Source organism: Setaria italica, chromosome IV (genome assembly GCF_000263155.2).
Source record: "Setaria italica strain Yugu1 chromosome IV, Setaria_italica_v2.0, whole genome shotgun sequence".
Classification (NCBI taxonomy): domain Eukaryota; kingdom Viridiplantae; phylum Streptophyta; class Magnoliopsida; order Poales; family Poaceae; genus Setaria; species Setaria italica.
The window spans coordinates 32,597,258-32,620,596 of record NC_028453.1 but is presented as its reverse complement, the minus strand read 5'-3'; the positions used below and the strand labels follow the sequence as shown (position 1 = coordinate 32,620,596).

Genomic DNA, 23,339 nt, shown 5'->3' with positions numbered 1-23,339 from the left:
TGTCTTCGCACTCGGCAAAGAGCTTGTTTGCCGAGTGTCCGAGAAAAAACACTCGGCAAAAAAAAAACACTCGGCAAATTTAAAGTTTCCCGTAGTGCTGCATGCGCTGGAACACGCAACGTGTTTGGTTCGAGGATTTACTCCATCCAGCATGACCTCATCCCATGTGCGTGGAGGATCGGATGGTTCCTGCTGCTTTTTTGAGGGATGCTCCTCGTTGTTGATCTGCGGCAATCGGTGGCGGACGCCATGGAACTATACCGCATACCAAACGCCGGGCTTAAAGCTCGGTACTTGGTTCGGAGCTTCGGATGATTCTGCACCGCCCGATCCGGCAAAGCAAACATACTGATAGAGCAGCAATCGTGCGTGTCCAGATGCACTTTGGCATTGTGCTCATTACCTTGCAGTTGCAGATAATAAGGGGGTATTTGGCAGCACTTCACTTCAAATTTTTTTAACTCCACTCCACTAACTCCAGTTCACCTCAGCTCCACTCCACCAACTCCAGAAAAATTTGGAGTTGTCCACATGTTTGGCAAGAAGCACGGATCCAACTCCAAAAACAAGATATCTTGTTGTGAAAAGTCTATTATACCCTTAAAAATGGGACCCGCGTGTCAGTCTCCTTTCATTTCTCTCCTCCCTCCTTTCTCGTGAGTCGGACCCACATGTGAGTCCCTTCTTCTTTCCAATCACCTCGCAGGCGGCAGGTGACGGTGCGAGCCTGAGGACCGCGACGGCGACGGCGCTGGAGGAGGAGACTCTGTCACTCTCCCTCACCACCGATGAGTGGTCCGAGGTGGCGTCGGAGTCGTCGGTCGCGACCAGCTCCTTGGCCAGGCCGGAGCGGTCGCCAGGGAGGAGGCCTTCGGCCAGGAGCCCAGGAGGCGCCCGGTCTTTGCCGATCTGGGGCTGGACTCCAATCGTCCCGAAGGCCATGGCCCGACGGGTGGGGATGGCGGTGCCGCGGCCGGCTGGGGCAGTGCGGCCCGCAAGGGGCAGGGGCCCGGGGTGGCGTAGCTCCGCAGGGGGTAGGGGCGGCGCTACGACGCGGCCATGGCGGGCGTGGGCGGCTCGGGCCGGCCATGGCGCTGCAAGGGACCGGGGCGGCGTAGCCTCGCAGGGGGCAAGGGCGGTGCGACAATGCGGTCATGGCGGACGGGGGCGGCATGATGGCGCGCAGGAGGTCAGGAGCGGCGCGAGAAAGAAGATAGGTCCGCATGAGGCTTAGCAAAATAGAAACGAAGGGGTAAGCTGTGTAACCAGTGGCAATGGTGGGTAAATAACCCCAACTCCATGAGGAGATCTGAAGAGGGTGAAAAGCGAGTTTTTGGAGCACCCTTTGAGGTACTCCGCAAAAAATGTGGATCTGATCCCCGGCTCTACCTTTTTTCTGGAGCCGAAGTTGCTGGAGCTAGACGCCGGCTGCGAATTTTTTGGAGTTGGTGGAGTGGAGCAATTTTTTCTGGAATGGAGTGCTGCCAAACAGCCCCTAAAGTTTGATATGTGTGCTGCTCGTGACACTTGGGGGACGCGTGGATTACTAAGAGATTGTTACCAGTACTGTAGCAGGCGGAGCCGAAGTCGCGGGGAACTACTTTTTTGAGCTTTACCGACTTCACCTCCTTCCCAATTCATTTTGAGGTTCCGGTATCCGTTCCAACTTCATACTACAGTTACACACAACGCTAAATAGACGCATTACCATAGCACGAAGCCGAAGCCCTTCGGCCTAAGCCGGGCGCCTATCCTACTACAGTCTACAGTACTAGTATAAAAGCGGCCAATTAATGTAGCTTGATCCTGGGCGCTCCACCTGCTAGACTGCACTGCTAGAGATCGAGGGGGAATTGAATGTGTGCGTGGGATGCGCGCAGCGACTCGGAGACGCGTACACCACCACCTGCCGCCGCGCATGCGCAAGGAGCTCGTCGGTCGATCCGCCGTCGGGTGACGCATGGACCGGCTGGCCGGCTATATATTCTCGTAGACTGTAGACACCTCCAGGACCATAAACAAGTTCCAACTGGCAGCGCGGGGCAACCTATATGACACTGTACTAGACTACTAGCACGAACGGACGGCTCGATTCAGAACGCGACGTCGATCGTGCGTCCTAGGTCCGACTAGGATCGGACGTCGGAGCACCGCCGTGCGTGGTATGCTGTAGTAGCTGGACCTGGACGCATGCATGCCTAGGTTCACCGGTGCATATGGCTTAAACTTTCATCATTACGTACCCACTGGTAGGCGGTAGCAGCATCGTCTCACATCTCACATCTCACATCTCACCGCATCTAAAAAAAATAAATTAGCAGGACTATTTACGCCCATTTATAGCATGTTGCCAGTTAAACTCTCTTAATTTCGACCATCAACATCACAAAATAAAATCTTGTAGTAAGTCAACACAGCGCAATACTGATGTCGCTAGATTCACATGAAAAATGCTTTCATGATACTATACATCTTATAAAAATCGTACACGTACGCATCTTTATACATGTTGTATTAGATATTTTTTTTTTGTGGAAATACCATCCACAAAGCCGTGTCCATCCATGGTATGATAGTAGGTTGCTCGTTATATTCATGAGAAAACTGCGAAAGTACTTGCAGATCGAGTGCTAGTAGTTAGTGGTACTCCACTTCTCCAGTGTAGTACAGGTGTACAGCTCCATACGTTTTCGATTTTTCACGTCACCCACACCAGGCACTAGCTGGGGGCAAGCGCGTACGCGCGCGTGCAGCGCCTGCCATTCTCCGGCCCGGTATCCCCGCTCCCCCAGTCCCCACCTGCCTTCTCGGAAGGCAAAACTAGCCAGCTAGCGGCTTCACCACCCGTCCAAACCCGGCGGCGGCGGCTGGCCTCCTGGCTCCTGCCAATCTGCAGCCGCCCTCCCCTCCCCTCCCCTCTCCTCCCTGCAGCGTGCGCCGTGCGCGTGCGGCATGCAGCTGGCCACCATACCACCGCAGAGAAACCGGAAGCTACTACCAGCCGCCGCAGAACCATCACCGCAGCACCTGACCTGTCACCTGTGGCAGGCAACCAGCCCCTTTATATACCCTCCCACCTCTTTCGACTCTTTCCATCACTCGCTCCATTACCAGCTTGCCGAGCAGCAGCCGTTCCCACCGCACCCGCAGAAGCTTCTTCTGATAAAGATAAAGAAGCGAGAGAGATAGAAGGAGAGGGAGAGAGATGAGACCAGAGAGAGGAGGAGGTGGGGGAGGTGTGGCGGCGGAGCTAATGGCGGGCGGCGGCGGCGGCGGCGCGCGGCCGGGCCTGTGGCGGACGCCGACGCCGTACCTCTTCCTGGGCTTCGCCTTCATGATGGGCCTCATCGCGGTAGCGCTGCTCGTGCTCATCTGCACGCGCCGCAAGTCCTCGCGGCGGCGCGGGTCGGGCGAGGGCCTCGGGAACCAGGCCGCGTCGTCCTCCGCCCGGGCGCTCGCGCCGCTCGACCGGGAGCCCAAGATCGTCGTCATCATGGCTGGCGACGATTTACCGTCCTTCCTCGCCAGCGCCAAGCCCCTCGCCCCCGCCCCGGCCACACGCGGCGGTGGCGCCGAGGCGCCCGCGCCTGAGGGCGGCGCCGCCGCGGACGTGTAGGCTCTCGCGGCTACGCCTGTGTGCGCGCGCGAAGCCGGGAACACCCGCGTGGCCAAGGGAGCGGCGACGCGGGGCCAATTTTGTCGACGGATTTTCCTTTGTTTTTTTTTTCTGGTTGAGGATTTATTTGGAGCTTGGTGGCGTCAGCCATGAAAGCGCCCGGCCGCCGGCGGCTCTGAAATCTGTAAAACGGTTTCAACGAATTTCGGTTTGTTTCGGCAAGCCTTTGGTCTTCTGGATGTACTCCGTAGCTTCATTGCTTCAAGGATTACGTACAGCTACTTGGCTGCGTTCACCTGGAACCCATCGATTTCTTTGGCTTGTTTTGCACGCAATTTTCTTCTGCGTCGTCATGCTTGTTCTCGTAACACCTATCGATCTTTGACCATGGTTCCATACTCTTGCTCCTGCACGGGCTCAAGAACCCGAGATCATCACATTGATGACAGCTGACGAGTCTCTCTCTTTCCCCGAGTCGAGCGCACTGACCACCCCCCTGCAATGACTGTCAAGACTAGCATCTGCGCATCGGCCGTCACCGTCCAAATCTTGGAAGAACAAAGTCCGCGACACCAACCAAATCGATGTCCCGGAAGAAATCCGCAACTGATGAACCCGCCACCAGCCCGGAACAAAGCCCCACGGAAGGGGGATCCAGTTCCCCCTCAGACACATCAAAGGGGAAAACAAACCTCCGACTTGCAGCACCAGGAACATCGCCGGAGCTGCACCGGAATATAGACATCCTCGCCGCCGAACGCGGGAAGCCGCCGCCGCCGAGGAACAAAAGGCCCCACGCGAGCTCGTCACCATGGGGAAAACCTAACTACACCTAGAACTAAACTACCCTAGGCTAGTATAGACAGCCGGCGGTCGATTCCCCGCTCCCCTTCTTCTCCGGCGCCGGAGAGGTCACCGGAGAAGAGGGGAGCCGCCGGAATCAACCCCGGATCGGGTTTCACCTCTCCTGTCGCCCCTCTCGACTGTAGCTTGCACATAGGAGTAGTTTCCTCTTGTACTTGGCTATAGAATCAGCTTTGTATGAAAGTACTAATAAATACAAATCAAATGGTACTAAATTTGTATTGTAACTACTATGCTATTACTTGCATTGGTCAGAGGTTAGAATTTTAAATCCGCCAATGCGTTCGCGCCTTAAAAAACAAACCGCTTTGTTAGAATTTTCTTAAATAAACAATATCTTTTGAGTGTGCATGAGAAATTTCTAAGGGTTTTGTACCAACTAAAAATCCCAACGAAAAAGCCATCGGTCGTTCTCGGATATAATGTCTTAATTAGGCTTAAAAACACTTAGTACTAGATATTTGAAAAAAAATCTTAATAAGACCAGTAACTGTCGACCATCCGGAGCAGTAGTGTAGTGATAGGGCTTAGCTGTACACATTGGAGAGTTTAATTTGTGTAGTGGTACAAAGTTTTATGCAGGATATTCCATAGCATAATTCAGAGAATTTTGCAAAGTGACAGAACGATCCGTTCCTCTCAGTTCCTTCTCGTAATTCTCTTCCACATTGAACCCCCATAGCAGTAGTGCCAATATGATAATGCAGGTCAAGCCACGTGGACCCGACCTACCCACTGCTTGCGACCGGCTAGCCTGGAAGCGGCGCCTCGACCGCGCGGAGAGTCGTCGTCACGCTCACGCTCGTCGCCGACAGGAGTGAGTGGAAGCCGAGTCATGAACCAGGGGAAAAATTGGGTAGCTTGTACTCCCTCGATACCAAATTACTATTTGTTTTTTTGCACCTATAAAAATCAGAATGAATAGTAATTTGGGATGAAGAGAGTAGTGCCCAACAATGATCATGATTACCTCCACTAATACACAGTATAGAGTAACCAAATCCCTTCTTTCTCCACTGCCGTGCAGGATATCCTGGAGCATATGACTCCCCAGTAATGACTCCGATCCGTCCAGGTCGCAACTTTGCGGCTGTCAGCCGTCTCGCCCACGGAGAAAATATTTGGACCCTGATTGGTGTTCGTGTCTCCCAGGGTCCGCGCGGCAACGATGTAGGATTTTCCTGCTTGGTACTAGACGTTACTTTTTACTAAGCTCCTTTATTCAGCTTGGAGATTGTAGCTTTTATAAGATAAACGAGCAGCCTTTCTTGTATCGGCCGGGTTACAACAGTCCATCACGGGCTATAACTGTTACAGTACAACGATTTGCTTCTCTTAGCTTATATAGATTGATTGAGAGAATGAAGTTGCCTTAGTGCAGCTAGTCTCTGTGCGCAGCAAGCTGTTTTTTCTACGTAGCACAATCTTACAAGCATGTCCTACGTGTTTGATCTCCACCTGTGTACTGTCAAATTGAGCACCTGATGAGGTGCTTCCTGCCAAGCAAGCCGACACGGAACACCTTTTGCAAAAGGCTCTAACGCGCCGCACGATGGGGAGAGGTTTGATCGGTTCACACGTACAGTGGACAAAGCCAGGTGCCGCATCGCTCTCACGCACTCCCGGACGCTACCCATCGATGCTCATGCGTGGCACACCATACACACGCATCGCGTCACCAACCACGTCCACTGATCGCCGCTGCAGCAGCATCCATGGATAGCTGCTCATCCTGATGACACAGGGTGATCAGGCACACATTTATCACGTCAAAAACGCGCCACCGCTTAACTAATATAAAATGGCACAAGAAACTAGCATGGAAACTTCCCATCAGCTCTCTGCTAACATTGACCTCATCATCGTGCGAAAGATCTATCCGCGTAGGCCCACGCACAGAGAAAGACAGTGTGGAACGCGACAGGGATGTGCGCTGTGATTGTTAGCTCTAGTGCTGTTGTTGTAGTGCCCATCGATTCACCGCATCGCAACGACCAGATCCCCTGAGAATGACGGTTCCTCGATTTGTCAAAACATATACTTTCAGGGGGCTGGTGGTGGGCACTAATAAAGGGTCGTTGGCTTTTGGCCGAACGCAAATAATGAACGGAAACAATCAAGAAGGGGGCGGCACTAGCTTGATTTGATTATGCTGCCACGGGCCACCCTGCGCAGGAATATAGACCATTAGAGCTGTTCCTTCCGTTTCAGATTACAAGTCATTTTGACTTTTCTAACTTCATAGGTATTTGTATACATATTATTCAATTCATAGGTGTTTGTATGCATGCTATTCAAATCAAATTATAGGTCGTTTTGATTTTTTCAGATTGATAGGTGCTTGTATGCCTAGAAAAACTAAAACGATCTGTAATTTGGGATGAACAAAGTAGTAAAGTGCACGTCCACATGTATTTTACAATGGTATGTATGTACATGCAAAAGGTTGTTGATGGCGGGTGCGCACTGCACCGGCCGCTAGGCTATGTTTCAGTACTATATATATTATGTAGGTTTCAATCTCTCACACATGATCCAACAAATTTGAGCGCACGATGTAGACCGCTGCTTTTAGGATTGAGTTTGACATTCCTGTTTCTGTTTATGAACTCACAACAATTATTGAATGAAATTGGATGCACTTGTGTTTCTCCCGTACGTGAACCAGAGCTGCGACTTCATGCCTCGCATCCCACCATCATGTATACACCGATTGTTGATATCGATGCATTTTTTTTCCTTTTTGGCTCTTATTGTTATCTAAAACTTCAGTCATCTGGGCATCTATACTATTTCAGATATAAAAAATTCAACTTGACCATTGTAATAGAAATATACATTTTTCAAATAAGAGATTGTCTGCATCGTCTGAGCCTAAAAGAAAAACTACAAATTTATAACTTATAAATGTGGGAAAATATATCCGTGCCAGTTTTGTAGAATACACCGGCAAAGATAATAAGCAGGGACGATCTATCTACATGGAACTTTTTATTTGTTATTGAAACTCTTTCTCTCAACCTAAAACGTTACATCCTATTCCACTACCAGGATTTTTTTATTAGACCAAACCATTACGAATCTAATAGAGTTTTTTTTATAGATATTCCTCCATTCCAAATTGTAGGTCGCTTTACCTTTTCTAAGTTCATAGATGTTTGTATGCATTAGACATACACTATATTTAAGTGCATAGCAAAAATTATGCACATAGAAAAGTTAAAATAACCTACAATTTGGAACAGAGTGAGTAGCCATATGTGCCATTGCGTAATACAAGTCCGCACAGATAGTCACTGTGCTGGTTTTATAATATAAGTATATAACACTACCCTCCAGCTTCGGTTTGCATTTGAACACCTTTTTTTTGGCTTTTCCTCCTGTCCACTCCAGATGATCACTACTAGTATGGTCCCCTTTGCGGTCAAAATGAAGTTTCTTCATCGCAGGGTGAGTGAAACTTTGGAGCTGAGAGCATCTGGTGAGCATCCTAGTGCAGGATGTTAATTTAATTGCCGCTCCACTCGCGCGCACCTAATCTAACTGTAACAAAGTTGTAGTGGACATGTGCCGTGGCTGATGTCAAAAGCTCAAAACCATTCCATGACGACGCATCACGAAGCGACTTACTGACTGACCCCGGCGGCTGCTTGCTGGACTTCACCCCTGCTTAACTTGCTCGGTTCCTATCCTATCTAGTCTCTCCACTTTGTTCCGTTCGGCGTTAAGCGTTGCGGGTGTTTGCACCAATGCAGCCGGCAGTTGGTAATACATAAGATACAAGTGAAGCACCTAGGCGTTATCTAGACCCTTTTGCACCTCTGGTAAGAGTGTGTTTCGGTGATAAATAACAACCGTTTATTTGTGACTAACCCTTGTGTTTTGAAGTGAATCATAATTGGTTCTTATATCATGAGTTTATCGAAGTACTCGAGTCTAAGTGGCTTAGGGGAGCAAAACCCTTAGTCGGTGCTCCAACGTGGATTAGGGGAGCGTCAACTCTTCGATACCATGAAAAAAAATTCGGTTGTCTCGTGTCCTCAATCTTTACATTTCAGCACTTCTTTTTAGCATTTACTTCCTGCAATTTACTTGTCTTTTTACTCTTGATCAAGTTATACTTGCTTTGCTCATATCTTGCCTAAGGAAATGATGATCTTGTTAGTGTGCTCTCCTTGCTAGGTTCTTTTATTGCTAGTGTGCTTAATTTCTAGGCTTAAACCTTGTAGATTGGGCAACACTAGAAATTTAGGCTAAGATTTACTTTCTTTGTTCTAAAAATTTGAAAAAGTCCTTATCCATTCTTGTTAGGCCACCGATCCTTGCAACAAGGCACGAACACGAAACATGCGTCAACCCTCTACCGTCATCATGGCCTGATGCACGTGCGTACGTCGGTGCGTGATATCTCTCGTACGTCGTCTCATGCATGAAATCCGGGCTGCGCATGCCACTGCATGCTGCTAGCGCTAGCTAGGCCGCCGGTCGCCACTCGCCACGCGTCGGCTAGCAGCGACGTGCATGACACATGGACGAGATGACACGCCCATGACGGTTTCTCCCAGCGGCGGCGAAATCCGGCGGCTAGCTTGGAACGGAAACGGAGCCCTCGCGCGGGCGGGCTTTGCTTGGAGGAGCACGCATGCGGGAAGCCCTTGCCTTGCGTGCCGTGTGCGCAGACACCTCCTAGCTAGGCTCCTAGCAGTAGCAGCCTGGCTGCTTGGTCTCCGCCGGTCGTTACCGCGAGAAGCTTCCACACAGCTAGCATGGCCGGCCGTGTGTATGTGGCGTCGATCGAATTGAGCGCCGGATGCAGCGAGTCGAAACGAAAACCGCCGCCGCCAATGGCCCGTGGTCAAATACTACCACCGCTCGATCAACCGCGCGATGTAACTGGACGTGCGCGTGACTAGGTTCAGTGAACCCACTCCGTTCCCCATCTGCTACCCTTCATCAAATCGTGTAACAGGGCACAGTACAGGTAGCATAACGCATCTTTTCGATTCGTCGCGACACCTACGGTGGGCTGGCGTGGCTCCCAGATCCGTTTACGTTTCCCCGGCCCGCGCTCCCCATCTGCATTCCTGTCCAAAGGCACAACCGGCGGCTACCGCTAGCGCCTAGCGGCTTCGTTCTTCACCATGCGTTAGAAGTTGAAACCCGGCAGCTGGTTTCCACAATTCCACCGCAGGGGAACACGCAGCCGCACGGCAAACCGCAGCACCTGAGACCTCACCGTGGGGAGGCGCAGGCAAGGCAAACTCTCCACTCGGCACAGCAAGCAACCCACTGCCGCCCCTATATATACCCGCCTCATGTCTCCATCCTCCTCTCATCACTTCATCAATAGATGTCAGTCAGGCAAGCAAACCACCATACCCGATCCACTGTAACAGGAGCGTGTGTGTGTGAGAGAGATGAGGTCGGAGAGAGGAGGAGGCGGCGGAGAGGCGGTGGGGCAAATGCCGGGCGGCGGCGGGCGGCCGAGCCTGTGGGCCACGCCGACGCCGTACCTCTTCCTGGGCCTGTCTGTCATCATGAGCGTCATCGTCGTTGCGCTGCTCGTTCTCCTCTGCTGCACGCACCGCAGGCCGTCGTCGTCGTGCACGCGGCAGCTCGAAGAGGCTGGCGAAGGCGAGAAGGCGGCGTCGGAGCGAGGGGTGCTCGTGCCGCTCGACCGGGAGGCGCCCAGGGTCGTCGTCGTCGTCATGGCCGGCGACGACGCCCTGCCGTCCTTCCTCGCAAGTGCCAAGCCGCTCGCCGTCGACCCCACCGGCGCCGCCGCGGCCGTGTAGGCGCGCGCGCTCGCGTACGTGTTGGATCAAGCGGTCACGCGAAACCAATTTTGCAGAAAGATTTCCTTTGTTTTCCATTGGCGGCATGTAATTAATCCGGTGATCTGTGAAACGAGAAGGTTTGGTTTGTTTGTTCGGGCAAAAGGCTCTTCCGACTTCAACAGACGCGCACGGCTTGTTTGGCTGCCGTGGGCCGTTGGATCGATCAGTGCCATTGATTTGGCTTCAGCTTCGAGCAATTTTGAGGTCGCATCATATGGCATCACTTTGACAACACGAGACCACGAGACCATGTTACTTAAAAATTAGACCTCAAGCTTCTACGTTGAACAACATGGAGGATCTAGGATCTAGATCTTCTTAACTCTAGTGTAAGCTCCAAATCTGCTCGCGAAGGTGCAAGGCGTGCCAGACAATTTGACCTGAAAATTGACAAGGTAAACATTAAATTCATGAGCCGATCGACGGTGAAACCTTTCGAACGGGTAGACATTCTTGAAATAAACATCACAATGGAGAGGTATTCAATGTAATCATGCGGTGTGAATAAATAAAACATTAATGGCATGTGCCATAGGCTATATGAGCCAACGGGCTAAGATAGAAGCATCGTAAAACAACAGTCATAAAAGAAGCCCTTTGCTAACCATGTGCACATCAGATAGACTAATAGATCTAGTCAATATCTTGATAAGTGTAATTGAACTTAGACAAGGTAATACGAATGAGAGGGTATTGACATCAATTTATTAACCTAAAAGATTAGAACACAGTAACAAGAACCTCTTGCCTACCGCTTACAAGTTGATTAAGCTAATGGATCAGATCAATGTCATGATAAGTGTATTGAACTTAGACAAGGTAACACGAATGAGAGGATATTAACTTCAGCCCATTAACTTAACAGACATGCTTGCGTCAGCAAGGCCTCATATGCGTACCTATCGGCTCAACGACGTCATCACGCTTCTGTGAGATATGGATGATATCCAGCCGATGCATCGGCTCTCAACAGTAGCATTTTGACATTAAGGATCTGACAGCTAGCAATAGGAGGGGTAGGGGTAAAGATCTATCGGACCTAGCATATGTAAAGTATTAAAAGCATGTGAGGTCTAACCAGCCAATACGATTAGATAACTGGTGAACGCTTAAACAATGTCAAGGAGCCGATGAAGACAACCTAACCAGATTTAACCCATTCGATAACTGTGAGCGCTTGATAGCACTAAGAGATCGATACGATGCAACTTAATAAAATCAAACAACTCGATAATTGTGAGCAATGTCGAATACAAGCAGAATATTGGATAAAGCCTAGAAAGTTCTACTTGAAATCTAAGATATCTCGATAACTAGCCACACAACTGAATATCCGAATATAAGACTTAACTTAGAAAGTTCTGATAGAAGTCGTAATAATCGGGTGACGGTACTTACGTCTAAGATTGAAGCCGATGCAACCATGTGTGCAAGAAGGAACTCGTCGAAACTAATCTACTCCTACTCCTAGGGTTTTGGCAGCGTGGCGCTGAAATGTTGTATTGATTGATTGATGATTATTCGTTACAAGGCTCACGGGTTTATATTTATACCCTGAAGGAAGCTAAAATTCTAGTCGATTACGACATGAACTATTACAAACTAATTAAATTACTAAAGATATACCTCCACGCTTTCCCTTATTTGGTGGAGTCAATTTCGCTTTGGATTGGACCTGCTCCGGTCTTCTATCGGCTTTCTAGACCCCTGGTCATCCGCGGCTAGTCTTGATCAACGCGGGTCATCAACGGGTTCTCTCTCTTCCATCAACTATTAAAATTTTATCCACAACGATTGACTCTGGTCAAAAATTAATGTCACCATACCACCATATCTCGTCATCCGGAGTGGCGCGTGCACTGACTGACCGGCCAGGCGGCCACAGGGTAAGCTGCTACTGAGAGAGTTCAGTACACCTGCTGACACACATCACTTGTTACCAAACAAGGCGCCCGTCACCAATGCTAGCATCTAGCTATATATCCCTGACAGTGATGAACCACATTTATTAAGGCACAATTGAAACACGCAATTTTTCAGGTCACGATACAAAGTATAGAAAATCCCCAGCAACCTAGTTCTATCTTGGATGGTCCTTTTTGGAAAAGAAACTATTCCCGTACCATCGTGCAATAGAGCAAACACACGCCTCTCCACCAGGGCCGGTCCTAATATTTTGGGAGCCTAGGATGAAACTTAAAACCAGTTCTCTAATAATATTCATACTAAGCAGCAATTTATACATGCCGACTAATAATATCTTAAAAGCTTCTTATTAGATTGGCATAGAAACTTTTTCCAGCTTACTAAAAGGTTAGTCTAAAAATTACAAAAAACCATCTGCTATATAAGAAAACTGTACATGAATGATACTAGCCAAGGGAATTAGGCAATATTTGGATTGATCAGTATTCCGTAGATCGGCAGTGATTGGGAGTCGGGAGATGGTGATCGTGATCCAAAGATGAACGCACGGACAGACATGATTCACAATTCATAGAGCCACAGGGAGACAGCATCCTTGGTGAATTGTGGTCCCGGTGTTGTGGCGTCGGACGTCCGCGAGCCTCCGGTGGCCCGCCATGAATTTGATGTGTGGACGCGTAAGCGTTGTGGCGGCGTGAGCGCCTTCCTCCTCTAGCCCTGGAGTCACGGTTCATGAGAATTGGGAACGAGAACTCACCAGTTCGACCAACGATTTGCTGTTTACATGATCTATAGCAGGGTATACACGGACATGGACTTACCTGGTGGGACCCTCCAGCAATCGGGAGCCTAGGAGGCTAGGATAGCCGCGCCGCTCGCCCCCCCCAGGGCAGTCTCTACCCGCCCCCCCCAGGGCAGTCTCCACCCAGTGACATCGGAAGAGAAGACCACCACCTCCCAAATGGCAAAATGGGCGGTCCGACGCTCACTCCACTATCATGCACTATTGTTTAATTGTGCCGTGTCATGTTGACCTTCTAGTCCAGACACTCACTATGCTATTTTCATATCACTATGCTATTTTCATATTGACGTGCTAGTACTATAGGCCCGGCGGCCCAACGTCCCCGGTCCTAACAGTATGCATCTATGCTCGTTATTGACACACTTTTAGTGTCATTTAAGTAGTGTTTTCATACATATTCTTATACTAACCCGCCACTTGGCATCTGAAATAACCCCGTTTTTCACATATGCATTGTATTTTGGAGGACGTTCTGTTTTTCAAGAAATTAGACCTAAAAGCATATTTTTGGATAAAGCGTTGAACAAGCAACGAACCTGTCAAAGACGAAGGCCAGCGGGCTCAGAAAGAGCCTAGGCCATTCGGCATGGTGAAGCCCAAGTCGATCAACCAGGGGTCTTCTAACCCCCTCCGACGCTCATTTTTGGTAAGCACTCCTCCAAGATTACTTAATGGCTAAGATTGTGAAGATATGACAAGTATCACTTCGGGATCAAAGAGGAATTAAAGAAGATTAAGTGGAGATTTCAAAAGTTATCAAAGATCAATCTCATCCTGAAGCTATCAACATGCCAGGCCCACATGCATACAAAAATAAGGTTCCAGAACATCAGAGGAGACTTGGTAATGAAGTTGGGCGCGAGAGGATAAAAGGAAGGGCCAGGCTTTCCTTGCTCCTCTCGCTTTAAAATTTCTGCCACGCCCTCTCTAGACCCTAGCCGCCATGGTCATCCCTGCGCGGCTAAGCCATGGTGGAGTTCTAGAGCTGAGCCTTGTGATCATCAAGGCTTATGTACATACGATAGTGATATCAATCTAATCTTGTGCTTACTTTGATCTACTATGATGCATGCTTATTCTCATATGTTTAGCTAGCATATATTCTTAGTAGGAATAGATGTAATCGTGGTAATTAGTCTATATCTTGCGGATACATCTTAGCAGTGCGTAGGAAGTCGGTGTGATTACCTTTGTGTGGTGACAGGATGCGGGGAAGGGAAAGGCCAAATGATTGTGTAATGTTGAGTAGGATCGATGGCGAGTATTGTGGGAGTCATTTGAGGTAAAACTTTGGGAAACCGGAGGCGTTAACACACACCTCGCAGTGGCGACCATAAGAAAGTAGGCCGCTTGCGAGCTACCTTTCTGAGAGGTGACTCTTTATCAAGGTGTTACATAGATTGTTACCACTTTGGTTGGAACTACAATAAGAAGACGATAGGTTCATGCTACCTTTAGTTGTGTTACCTCATATATATGGATGTGATCTATTTACCTTATCTATAATACTTATCTCACGATTGAGTTTACCTTTATATGCAATTCATGCTTCTTGATAGGATTAGATCCATTTGTGCTTCTTGATAGGATTAGATCCATTTAGCTAGATAGAGAACCCTAGTCAGGTCGTTGCTAATCCACGGATTGATAAACCTTGGATGGAATACTCCAAGGGAAAAGCTACGATGATCCGTGCGCTTGCCATTCACAACTTAGCGTGTTAACTACCGTCAACAGCTTACTAGGCCAACGTGCATGCAGAAACAGGCCGAGCGAGCTGGGCCTCGCATGGGAGATAGGACGAAGCGAGGCAGAGGCAAGCTAGGCCTTGGCGGGTTGCGCGTGTGCAGTCAGGCCGAAATAGAAGATGGGCCAGTTATGAGGTTGATGGCGGGTGCTGCATTAGATGGTTTCTTATTTGTTTGAAAGGGGGTTTTAAGTTCAAATTTGAAGGGGTTTGAGATGTAGGTTTGGTTAAGACTTGAAAATGGGCCTTTGAAATGGGTTTGAGATTAAAAGCATGACATGACTAGGATCAATGAGGGTTTGTATTGGGGGTTTGATTTAGAAGTTAATATTTAAACTAGATTTGAATATTAACTCTTAAGATTTGAAAGAAGAAGAATTTGGAATTTCTATCTTCAGGTTTTAGAAGGGAGGTTCTAAGGAGAGCAAGCAAGTGCAACACTCATGCTAGGATTTATGCATGACTTATTTGTAAAAAGGATTTTAGATATTTCGGGAACGAAGATTATATTATAATTAGAGAAAAATTGTAAAAAGCCCATACTTTTAAATGTTCTAAAATGCGGGATGTTACACGTATGCATGGTGGCTCAAACACTACCCTATGCATAGGGTCGCACCACCCTAGGCACTATTGGCATGGTGTCGGATCGTATTAGTGCCGTGCTTTTTAGGGTTGTGCTTCTACCACCCATTGGGCCTGGACTATCCGGCAATCTAAACACGTCGGACTGTGGCAGAGTTTAAACTATAATTGAGGAGGAGGCAGCCGTTCGAAGACAATCCACTATACAAGATAAGGGCATCCATTTTTGTGCTTAAGCTGAATAATAATATTTTGGGGGGAGGGGTATATAGCCCCTATTAGTCCTTAGGGCACCAGCAATGTATAGGTGCACCCCTAGTTCTAAGGTGGGACCCAGCAATGATTTGATGTTACATGTTGTATTAGCTCCAATGTATAGAACCAGGTTGAATCTATGAACATGGGACCCGCAGCCCTCCATCTCTCTCTTCTCTCTCCCATTTTCCCTATATTATATTGCATGGGACCTGGTTCTATGTATGGAATCTGGTTCCATATAGAATAGAATCAGCTTCACAGTGTATAGGACCTGGTTCCATAAGAGAGAGAAAAACATAGGACCAGCTAAGAACCACAATGAGGCCCTTATTAAGCTCCATCCCTGCCTCTGGGCTAAGATATGGTACCGTTGGAGTCTAGAGTTGCTCTTCTCCACTAGACCTAGAATTCTCGGCAGCTACCACCACGGGGTGATACATGCTGTGGATTTGTTGGCGGGTGGTGTGATGAGTTGCTAGCCATGGCGGAGGCAAGGGAGGTGGTCAAGGGGTCACGAGATGTGCTTATCCCGCGATGGATAGCACGTTAACATGGTCTTCTTCTATTTTGGGTCTAATATTAACGCATGGTCAAGTTTAGGGGGTGTTTGGAATCGATTCTCCAGCCGATTCTCGTGAAAATAATCGTGCAAGATTCTCATCAAATTCCACACAAGTCGATTTTTACAGCAGCAACAAATGAACTGGGAGAAGGAATCAGTGCAGTTGTCGCTTGGGAGAAAATCTTGCCGATTCTAACAACCGGTTTACTGAATTGCCCCACAAGTTGGGACGAAACTACTCGCTCCTTGGCACCGTATAAATAGCGCATTTTTAGATTTCGGATCGTCCCTCCTCCCACAGCCCACCCTCATGAGTGCCGCCGCTCAGGGGCGCGATCCCTCCCCTCTAGGGCTCCACGCCCCTCTGCTCACCCCTCCCCTGTTGCAGCTACTTGCACCTCTGCGCCTCATCCGGCCACCGAGTCCGCCGGCCCCCGCGCCCATCCCCTTCACCAGGACCTCGTTTGCTCGCCCAAGCACGGCCGTTGGGAAGGGGGCTCCTTTGTCTGCTGCTTCGCGCCGCCCTTGGGCTCGACTTAGGCCGCTCTTGCGTTCACCCCTCTGGCCGCCACTCGGGCCTCCCTGCCCGTTTGCACCAGTCCTCCCCATCCCTCGGCCAAGCATTGCCGCTTTGTACCTCAACTGCAGAATTCAGATCTCGCATCCCTTCATGCGCCCCACTGATAATCGCATCAGAGATTTGCTACCATGTGCTTATCATCAGACTTTTCGATTCTTGTTTTATGTTTCGTCCTCGTCAGAGTACTAATTTTTGTGCTACAAATTATGATATGGATGTAATAAGAATAAAAATTGAATTGATTTCCCAGGTTGCTTGCGTTGTGAAAAAAAAAGAACTTGGTGCTAAGAATTGAAGGGAGAAAATATAATCAACTTTGTTATAGTCAAATTGTTTACTTACATAAATTAATACTACCTGAAATTTAAAATATCAACAATTTGTGCAAAAAACACCACACTTATTCAGCAAATAAAAAAGAATTGCCATAACCTTGAGGGCAGACATATCATCTTATACTTAGGACAAAATCTCGCTATAAGAATCAAGTTTGCCAAACGCCCAGATTCTCCAAACAACGATTCTTTAAGAAGCAGTTTCTTAGGAAATCCTAATTCTTAGAAAATCGATTCTCACATAAGCTATTTCAAATAGGACCTAAATTTGCTGCCCCTTCCAAGCAGCAGTCGGCTCAGCTCACCTGCTCTGCCTCCTTATCACCAGCGGAGCTACGTGGGGGCTAACGTGGGCCACGCCCCCCTGGCCAAAATAATTTTTTCACGCTTCTACATGAAAGCTGGAGACCCGTAACATGATAGCCTAGTAAACTGGCTAACGATTGGGAAAAGAGGTCCATGGTAGGGCATCCTGTAGTTCTTTTGCAATCAGTTTCGCTACAGCAGTCACCCTATAGTTGGCCGCTAGAGCATGTGGCCATATACGTTGCTGGCTCGCCGCTTCGCCCGCCTCCGCTGCTCTATGCTGGCTTCGCGCTCTTAGCCTGCCACACCTCCCAATCGAATCCACATTTCATAGTGTGAGCATATTGTTATTAGCTTCTTTTGTAATTTTGTTCTCCTCGCTTCTAGATCTCATGAGCAAGATGCATCGTTAGCCATATTAGAAAGCAACTTCCAGCTCTTGCATACTATAAGTTAGGTCCTGCAACCCAAACTGAAGAATTAAGGCTTCTAGATCGAGCATCAGTGCCATTTTCAATTCAATTAGTTTTTCCTTCTTGGTATGAGTGTTCAGAGAGCAGCCACCGTGCGTATTGTCTTCTTTCGTGATTTTGATGTCTTCACAAATCAAAGAACAAGGTTTTGAGTGATGGAATAAAGTTCATATTAGGCAAATTGGCCCCCTACGTTCCATTCCTAGCTCCGCCACTACTACTTATATTTCTAGAGCTACCGCACTACACATTAACCCTTCTAAGCAAGTTTTTCTCACATTCCTCCCCGTATTATCTTTGCCACCTTCGTCGGTGACGTCCTTGCCGCCTGCTAGTCTCCCGATTCCACCCGCCAATCGCTCCAATGCAGTGTTAGGCTTCCCTGTAAACCTCCAAATCCTTGACCCTAACTAAATCTGAAATCCTTAGATCCCTATAACTCTCTGGAGGCTTGATTTGGTGCAGTGGAAGGAGAGAAGGGGGTTAATAGAGTTGGGGATGAAGTGGGAATTGAAGTAAAGAAAAAGTTAAGGTACCTCGAGGCCAATACCCGAGTGTCACATACCGCAGCTCCAGGAGCGATCAAGATTAGATAGACCTCATGCATCGTTAGTCAAAGACCTACAGTCTTAGACTAGTCCTAGTACCAGCAGTAGTCATTGTTTTTTATGAAGTCGGAGCATCTTGCGTTAAGCATCCGATCGAATCATTCTGCCCAACTCAAGCATCGTGCTTAACTACAAATACTCTTGATTTTCCCTACACTAGTGAACTTTGCTTGAAAAAAACACTTGTCTTTTTTTTTTCTCGGTTTGGCTTTGCCCGGCCCGGCTGGGCAGTGGGCACTACGGAGCTACTAGGACGAAACTAGCATCCGGCCGTTTCATATTGGCAAGCCCCTGGTGCATTCTTTCTTTTTATATACATGTATATAAACGATAATGTGCTGGTGGCGCGGTGATCTGCCTTTTTAGCTACTCCATGTTTTATGCGCGCTATTAGCTGGTAGTCCTCAATCTATGTATCTAGAAGATTGAAGTGAAGATATACAACACGCTCCACGCGGAACGCGTGAGTCATGCATGCGCGCGCGCGCGCGTACCCTCTGGCGAAATCCCTAGCAAAAATAACCTTTTTTTTAATGATGAAACTAACGTAACAAATTTAAACAATACCGAGTAGTGTTCCACAGCCTCATGTCACTCATGCGTGGCAGCCAGCAGGGCGCAAGCCTCGCGCCGCCGCCCGACGCGCGCACGTACCTGCAGGCTGCAGCAGACCCCAGCCTCGACGGGTAGGCTAGCTCGGACCCGATTCCTCCGGCTTGGTGACTCTGGGACGTGGGCCCGCTGACAGGCCAGCCGCGAGAAGTTTCGACGACGTAACGTAACCGCGTACGACATGGGAGTGAATGCGTGACGCGGCGACTCGGAAACGCCGCACCCACCTGCCGCCGCGCGCCGCGCCGGACAGTGCTGCCAGGCTTGACAGCACCTCGTCCATCAATCGCCGCCGCCGCCGAAGTGACGCATGGCCCGCCTCCTCGCCTCACGTACACTACTCTGCTGCTACTGCTAGACTGCTACCCCTGAGGAGTACCCTAAACTAATTTCCTTGTATGCTATCAAATCCTTGCGTGGTTCATCCGATCGTCCGTAGCTCGCGCTAGCTCGGATCGAGCACTGTAACCACCAGCTGGATGCGTGCATGGCTAGGTTCGATGAACCACACCCACTTTCCCACGAACGCGTTCCAGGTTAGAAATGTCCATCCCAGCGGCTGGTGCGCGGTGAATTAACTTAACTATTTAGCTCATCATCACGTAGACGCCGCCAAAACAATGTCGAGTATCCGCTTCTCATCCACACGTCCCTTCAATGGTCTCTCTTCTCTCGAGAAGGGATGTGTGTACAAGCACTACTAGCAGCAGACCAGCAGTATGCGCACCGGCACGAGCGTACTCCGATCCTCCAATCGCTTCCCATTTTTTTTCACATCGTCACGCTGGCATCAGGCTTTCGAAAGCTGTAGCGTGACACAATTCATTTGTTAATGATATGCCAAAATGACCAATGACCGAAGAGGTTAAAAGAAAACCTTCCAAACATGACGACAAATTCGATCGATCGGCAAAGTGGTGACTAAATGTTTTTTTTAAGGAAAAGAAAACCATGTCGATCTCCTCGATCCCTCTCGTGCGCATGCGGCAGCTGGCCAGCATGAGTTGATGTGACCGTGTGGGAGAAACAGAGCACCCAGGCACCCAGCCAGCCGCCCGCCGCACCATCACACAGCACCTGCTGGGACCTGGGGCGAGGCAGAGGCGCATCGGCAAAGCGAGCAGAGGTGGTCGAGCGCGGCTTCTTTTCCCCGCTGCCCCCCGGCCGCCTATATAAACCCTCCTCCCCGTCGATCTCCACTCGCAGCGCAGCCAGGCAACCATCGCAGAAGCAAGCTCAAGTGGCACTGTGGCAGAGAGATGAGGCCGGGGAGAGGCGGAGGCGGTGCGGCCGCGGAGCTAATGGCGGCCGGCGGCGGCGCGCGGCCGGGCCTGTGGCGGACGCCGACGCCGTACCTCTTCCTGGGGTTCGCGCTCATGATGGGCCTCATCGTTGTCGCGCTGCTCGTGCTCATCTGCACGCGCCGCAAGCACTCGCCCTCGCGGCGGGAGGCCGAGAAGGCGGCGTCGCTGCACGGGGTGCTCGTCCCGCTCGACCGGGAGCCGCCCAGGGTCGTCGTCATCATGGCCGGCGACGATTTGCCATCCTTCCTCGCCAGCGCCAAGCCGCTCGCCCTCGCCGCACCACGCGACGCCGCCGTGTAGGCGCGCGCGCGGCGGCGGCGCGCCAGAACCCACCCACCCGCGCGGCGGCGACGTGCGCGGGCCGGGCCAATTTTGTTCGAGAGATTTTCCTTTGTTCTTTGTCTCGGAGCGAGTTCGTACGGGTGGCGTGAGCCGTGAGAGAGCACCCAGCCGCCGGCGGTTGCGGCGGCGGCGGCGGGTTTGAAAATCTGTGAAACGAAGTAGTTTGGTTTGGTTTTGTTTCGGCAAAAGCTTTCCAGCTTCAATAAACGCGTACGGCCTTATTTTTCGTTTTGGCTGCGTTCAGTGGTTAGCAGCAGCTCAGCTGGATCCCGTTCCCATCGATTTGGCCGATTTCGCACGCAATTTTCTGCCGCTCGCATCATGAATGCCTGTGTTTGTCCCTCCCAATAATCGTAGGCCGTCCATGAGAACACAACAGAACAGATCATATGACACCATCACAATTCACATCAGCGACGACGACGACGGGTCTCCTGGCTTGTTTCTCCAGCTGAGGCTGAGTCATTGCGCACTGACTGGCCGGCGCCCGGCGGCCCGGCAGCAATGATCATCAAGACGCGCGCATGCAAAGAAAAGGGGGCAATTTCTGCATTTTCTGAGGGGCTTGTTGCGAAAGTATCTGTGAAAATCCGCAATGCATGCTTGCTGTAATCCTGGCACTTTAGCCCCTACGAAAGAGAAACGATTATTCCTCCAAAAGGAATTAAAAAGAAACCATCACAGAAAAAATAGTAATTAAAAGAGAAAATTTCACGTAGGCAATGCAAAGCCATGCAGCCGCGGACTCCTTTGAGATTATATTCTACATAGATTATAAGTTGGATTATGAGTCATAGGTACTATGGTCAAAGATCATCTTGGGAGCATAAATAATTTGAAGATTCAGATTATTTATAGTTTCAAAATGATCTTTTACCTTAGTACCTTTGGACTATAATCTAGTTTATATAATATATAAGAACATATACCCTAAATCAACGTAGTCGTCCTCTGTACGAACGGCAACGGCGGCTTGAGGATAGCAGAGTGCAGCGGCTTTCGACACGTACGTTTGTTGCTGCGTACGACTTATGCAGCTGGTTTATTATACGTGGTTCTACTTTAGCAAAACAAGGGGCCATCAACTTGAGCTCGCGATTAGATTTTGTCTAAGTGCGAAAAATAAGTTTTTTTTAATGTGCAAGTGCAAATAAAGCTAGGAACTTTCCTACCCCACTTGTACGACGACCAAGTGCTTCCATTTGCTTATACTAGGCTTGTACTTGTTGGTTGTTCTTGCTGCACCTGATTTGTTGCTAAATTCGGTGGATGAGTGGCAGCTCAGGGGCATCCACTAAAAATTAATAAATTTGCTAGGGTGGAAATGAGCTAATTAAACGCTACCTGGAAACTTTTCTCGATAAAAAACCACATCTAGAACTTTGTAATATATTTTTTAAAATGTCATCTTCTGGCAAAACTACATTGTGAAGCCATGCATGCATTATTTCAAAATTCCTACCATGGGCAAGATAAGAAGGGAAAAAAGTTTCAAGCATGTACGCATCCAAAATTTGTAATAACGAGTTTGAGGCGTACATATATATGCAAAAGAGGATTAAATTCAAGCCATACGGATCAAAAATTTAATTTGCGCAGGTGATACCAATAATCATGCGTCCTGCTAATGAAGTTCTAGCTAATCTAATGCACTTCACCTATCCAGAACTATACTTATTTGGTGTTTGGTTCTTTAATTCAGACTAAACTTTATGTCATATCGAATGTTCGGATGTTAATTAGGAGGACTAAATATGAGCTAATTATAAAACTAATTACATAGATGGAAGCTAATTCACGAGATGAATCTATTAAGCCTAATTAATCCATCATTAGCACATGTTTACTATAGCACCATATTGTCAAATCATGGACAAATTAGGCTTAATAGATTTGTCTCGTAAATTAGTCTCCAACTGTAAAATTGGTTTTATAATTAGTCTATATTTAATACTCCTAATTAGTAATATGACAGGAATTTTATGAGCTCCTAAAGAACCAAAAGGGACTTTGGATATTGTCCACTTTCCCAAAGGTGCTTTGATCAGCTCCTCTCTGATTTGATGAACACCAAACATTCCTCAGGATAATTCAGCAGGTGAGTTTATTTACAAAGTGACAGGACGATTCCTTCACCGTGGTCCCCCTATATCCTTTTCCCTTCAAGAGTGAACAAAATCCTTCTTTATCAAAAAAAGAAAAGAAAAGAAAACGGAAGAGGGAATGATCGAGAGGTCCAGTAGCAATAGCAGAGCAGTGGCAATATGGTAATGCAAGTCAAGCCACGTGGGGCCGGCCTGCCGGCTAACTTTCCAAAAGGAGGCGCCTGTTGCGGCTAGCCTGGCCTGGAAGCGGCGCCTCGAGCGCGCAGAGGGTCGTGTCGTCGTCACGCTAGCTCGTCGCGAAAAGACCATCCTCTCCTTCTTTACCACCAGGTTCTCATCTAGAGATCGAGCCAACACGTAGGAATATATGCTGCGTACGGCCACTACTCCTACCAGCAGTAGCAATGGTGACTTTTGAATGAGGATGACACAATCTACTTTCTCCGTTCCAAGCTATAGATCGTTTTGTTTTTT

At 48.8% G+C, this 23,339-nt stretch overlaps 3 protein-coding genes across 3 annotated transcripts; all 3 read left to right on the top strand.

Annotated features, from left to right (window-relative positions):
- The first annotated feature begins 2,867 nt into the window (after positions 1-2,867).
- On the top strand, positions 2,868-4,680 carry LOC101774071 (protein GLUTAMINE DUMPER 4-like). The gene has a single exon (XM_022826199.1). It carries the CDS (start codon positions 3,206-3,208, stop codon positions 3,614-3,616), a length of 411 nt encoding a protein of 136 aa, XP_022681934.1. The 5' UTR covers positions 2,868-3,205; the 3' UTR covers positions 3,617-4,680.
- Positions 4,681-9,942: 5,262 nt separating this feature from the next.
- LOC101773664 (protein GLUTAMINE DUMPER 6) lies at positions 9,943-10,275 on the top strand. The gene has a single exon (XM_004967104.1). It carries the CDS (start codon positions 9,943-9,945, stop codon positions 10,273-10,275), a length of 333 nt encoding a protein of 110 aa, XP_004967161.1.
- A 10,014-nt stretch (positions 10,276-20,289) lies between these two features.
- LOC101783226 (protein GLUTAMINE DUMPER 4) lies at positions 20,290-20,986 on the top strand. Its single transcript, XM_004965759.2, has one exon. The coding sequence runs from the start codon at positions 20,374-20,376 to the stop codon at positions 20,716-20,718; it is 345 nt and encodes a 114-aa protein (XP_004965816.1). The 5' UTR covers positions 20,290-20,373; the 3' UTR covers positions 20,719-20,986.
- Positions 20,987-23,339: the final 2,353 nt, after the last annotated feature.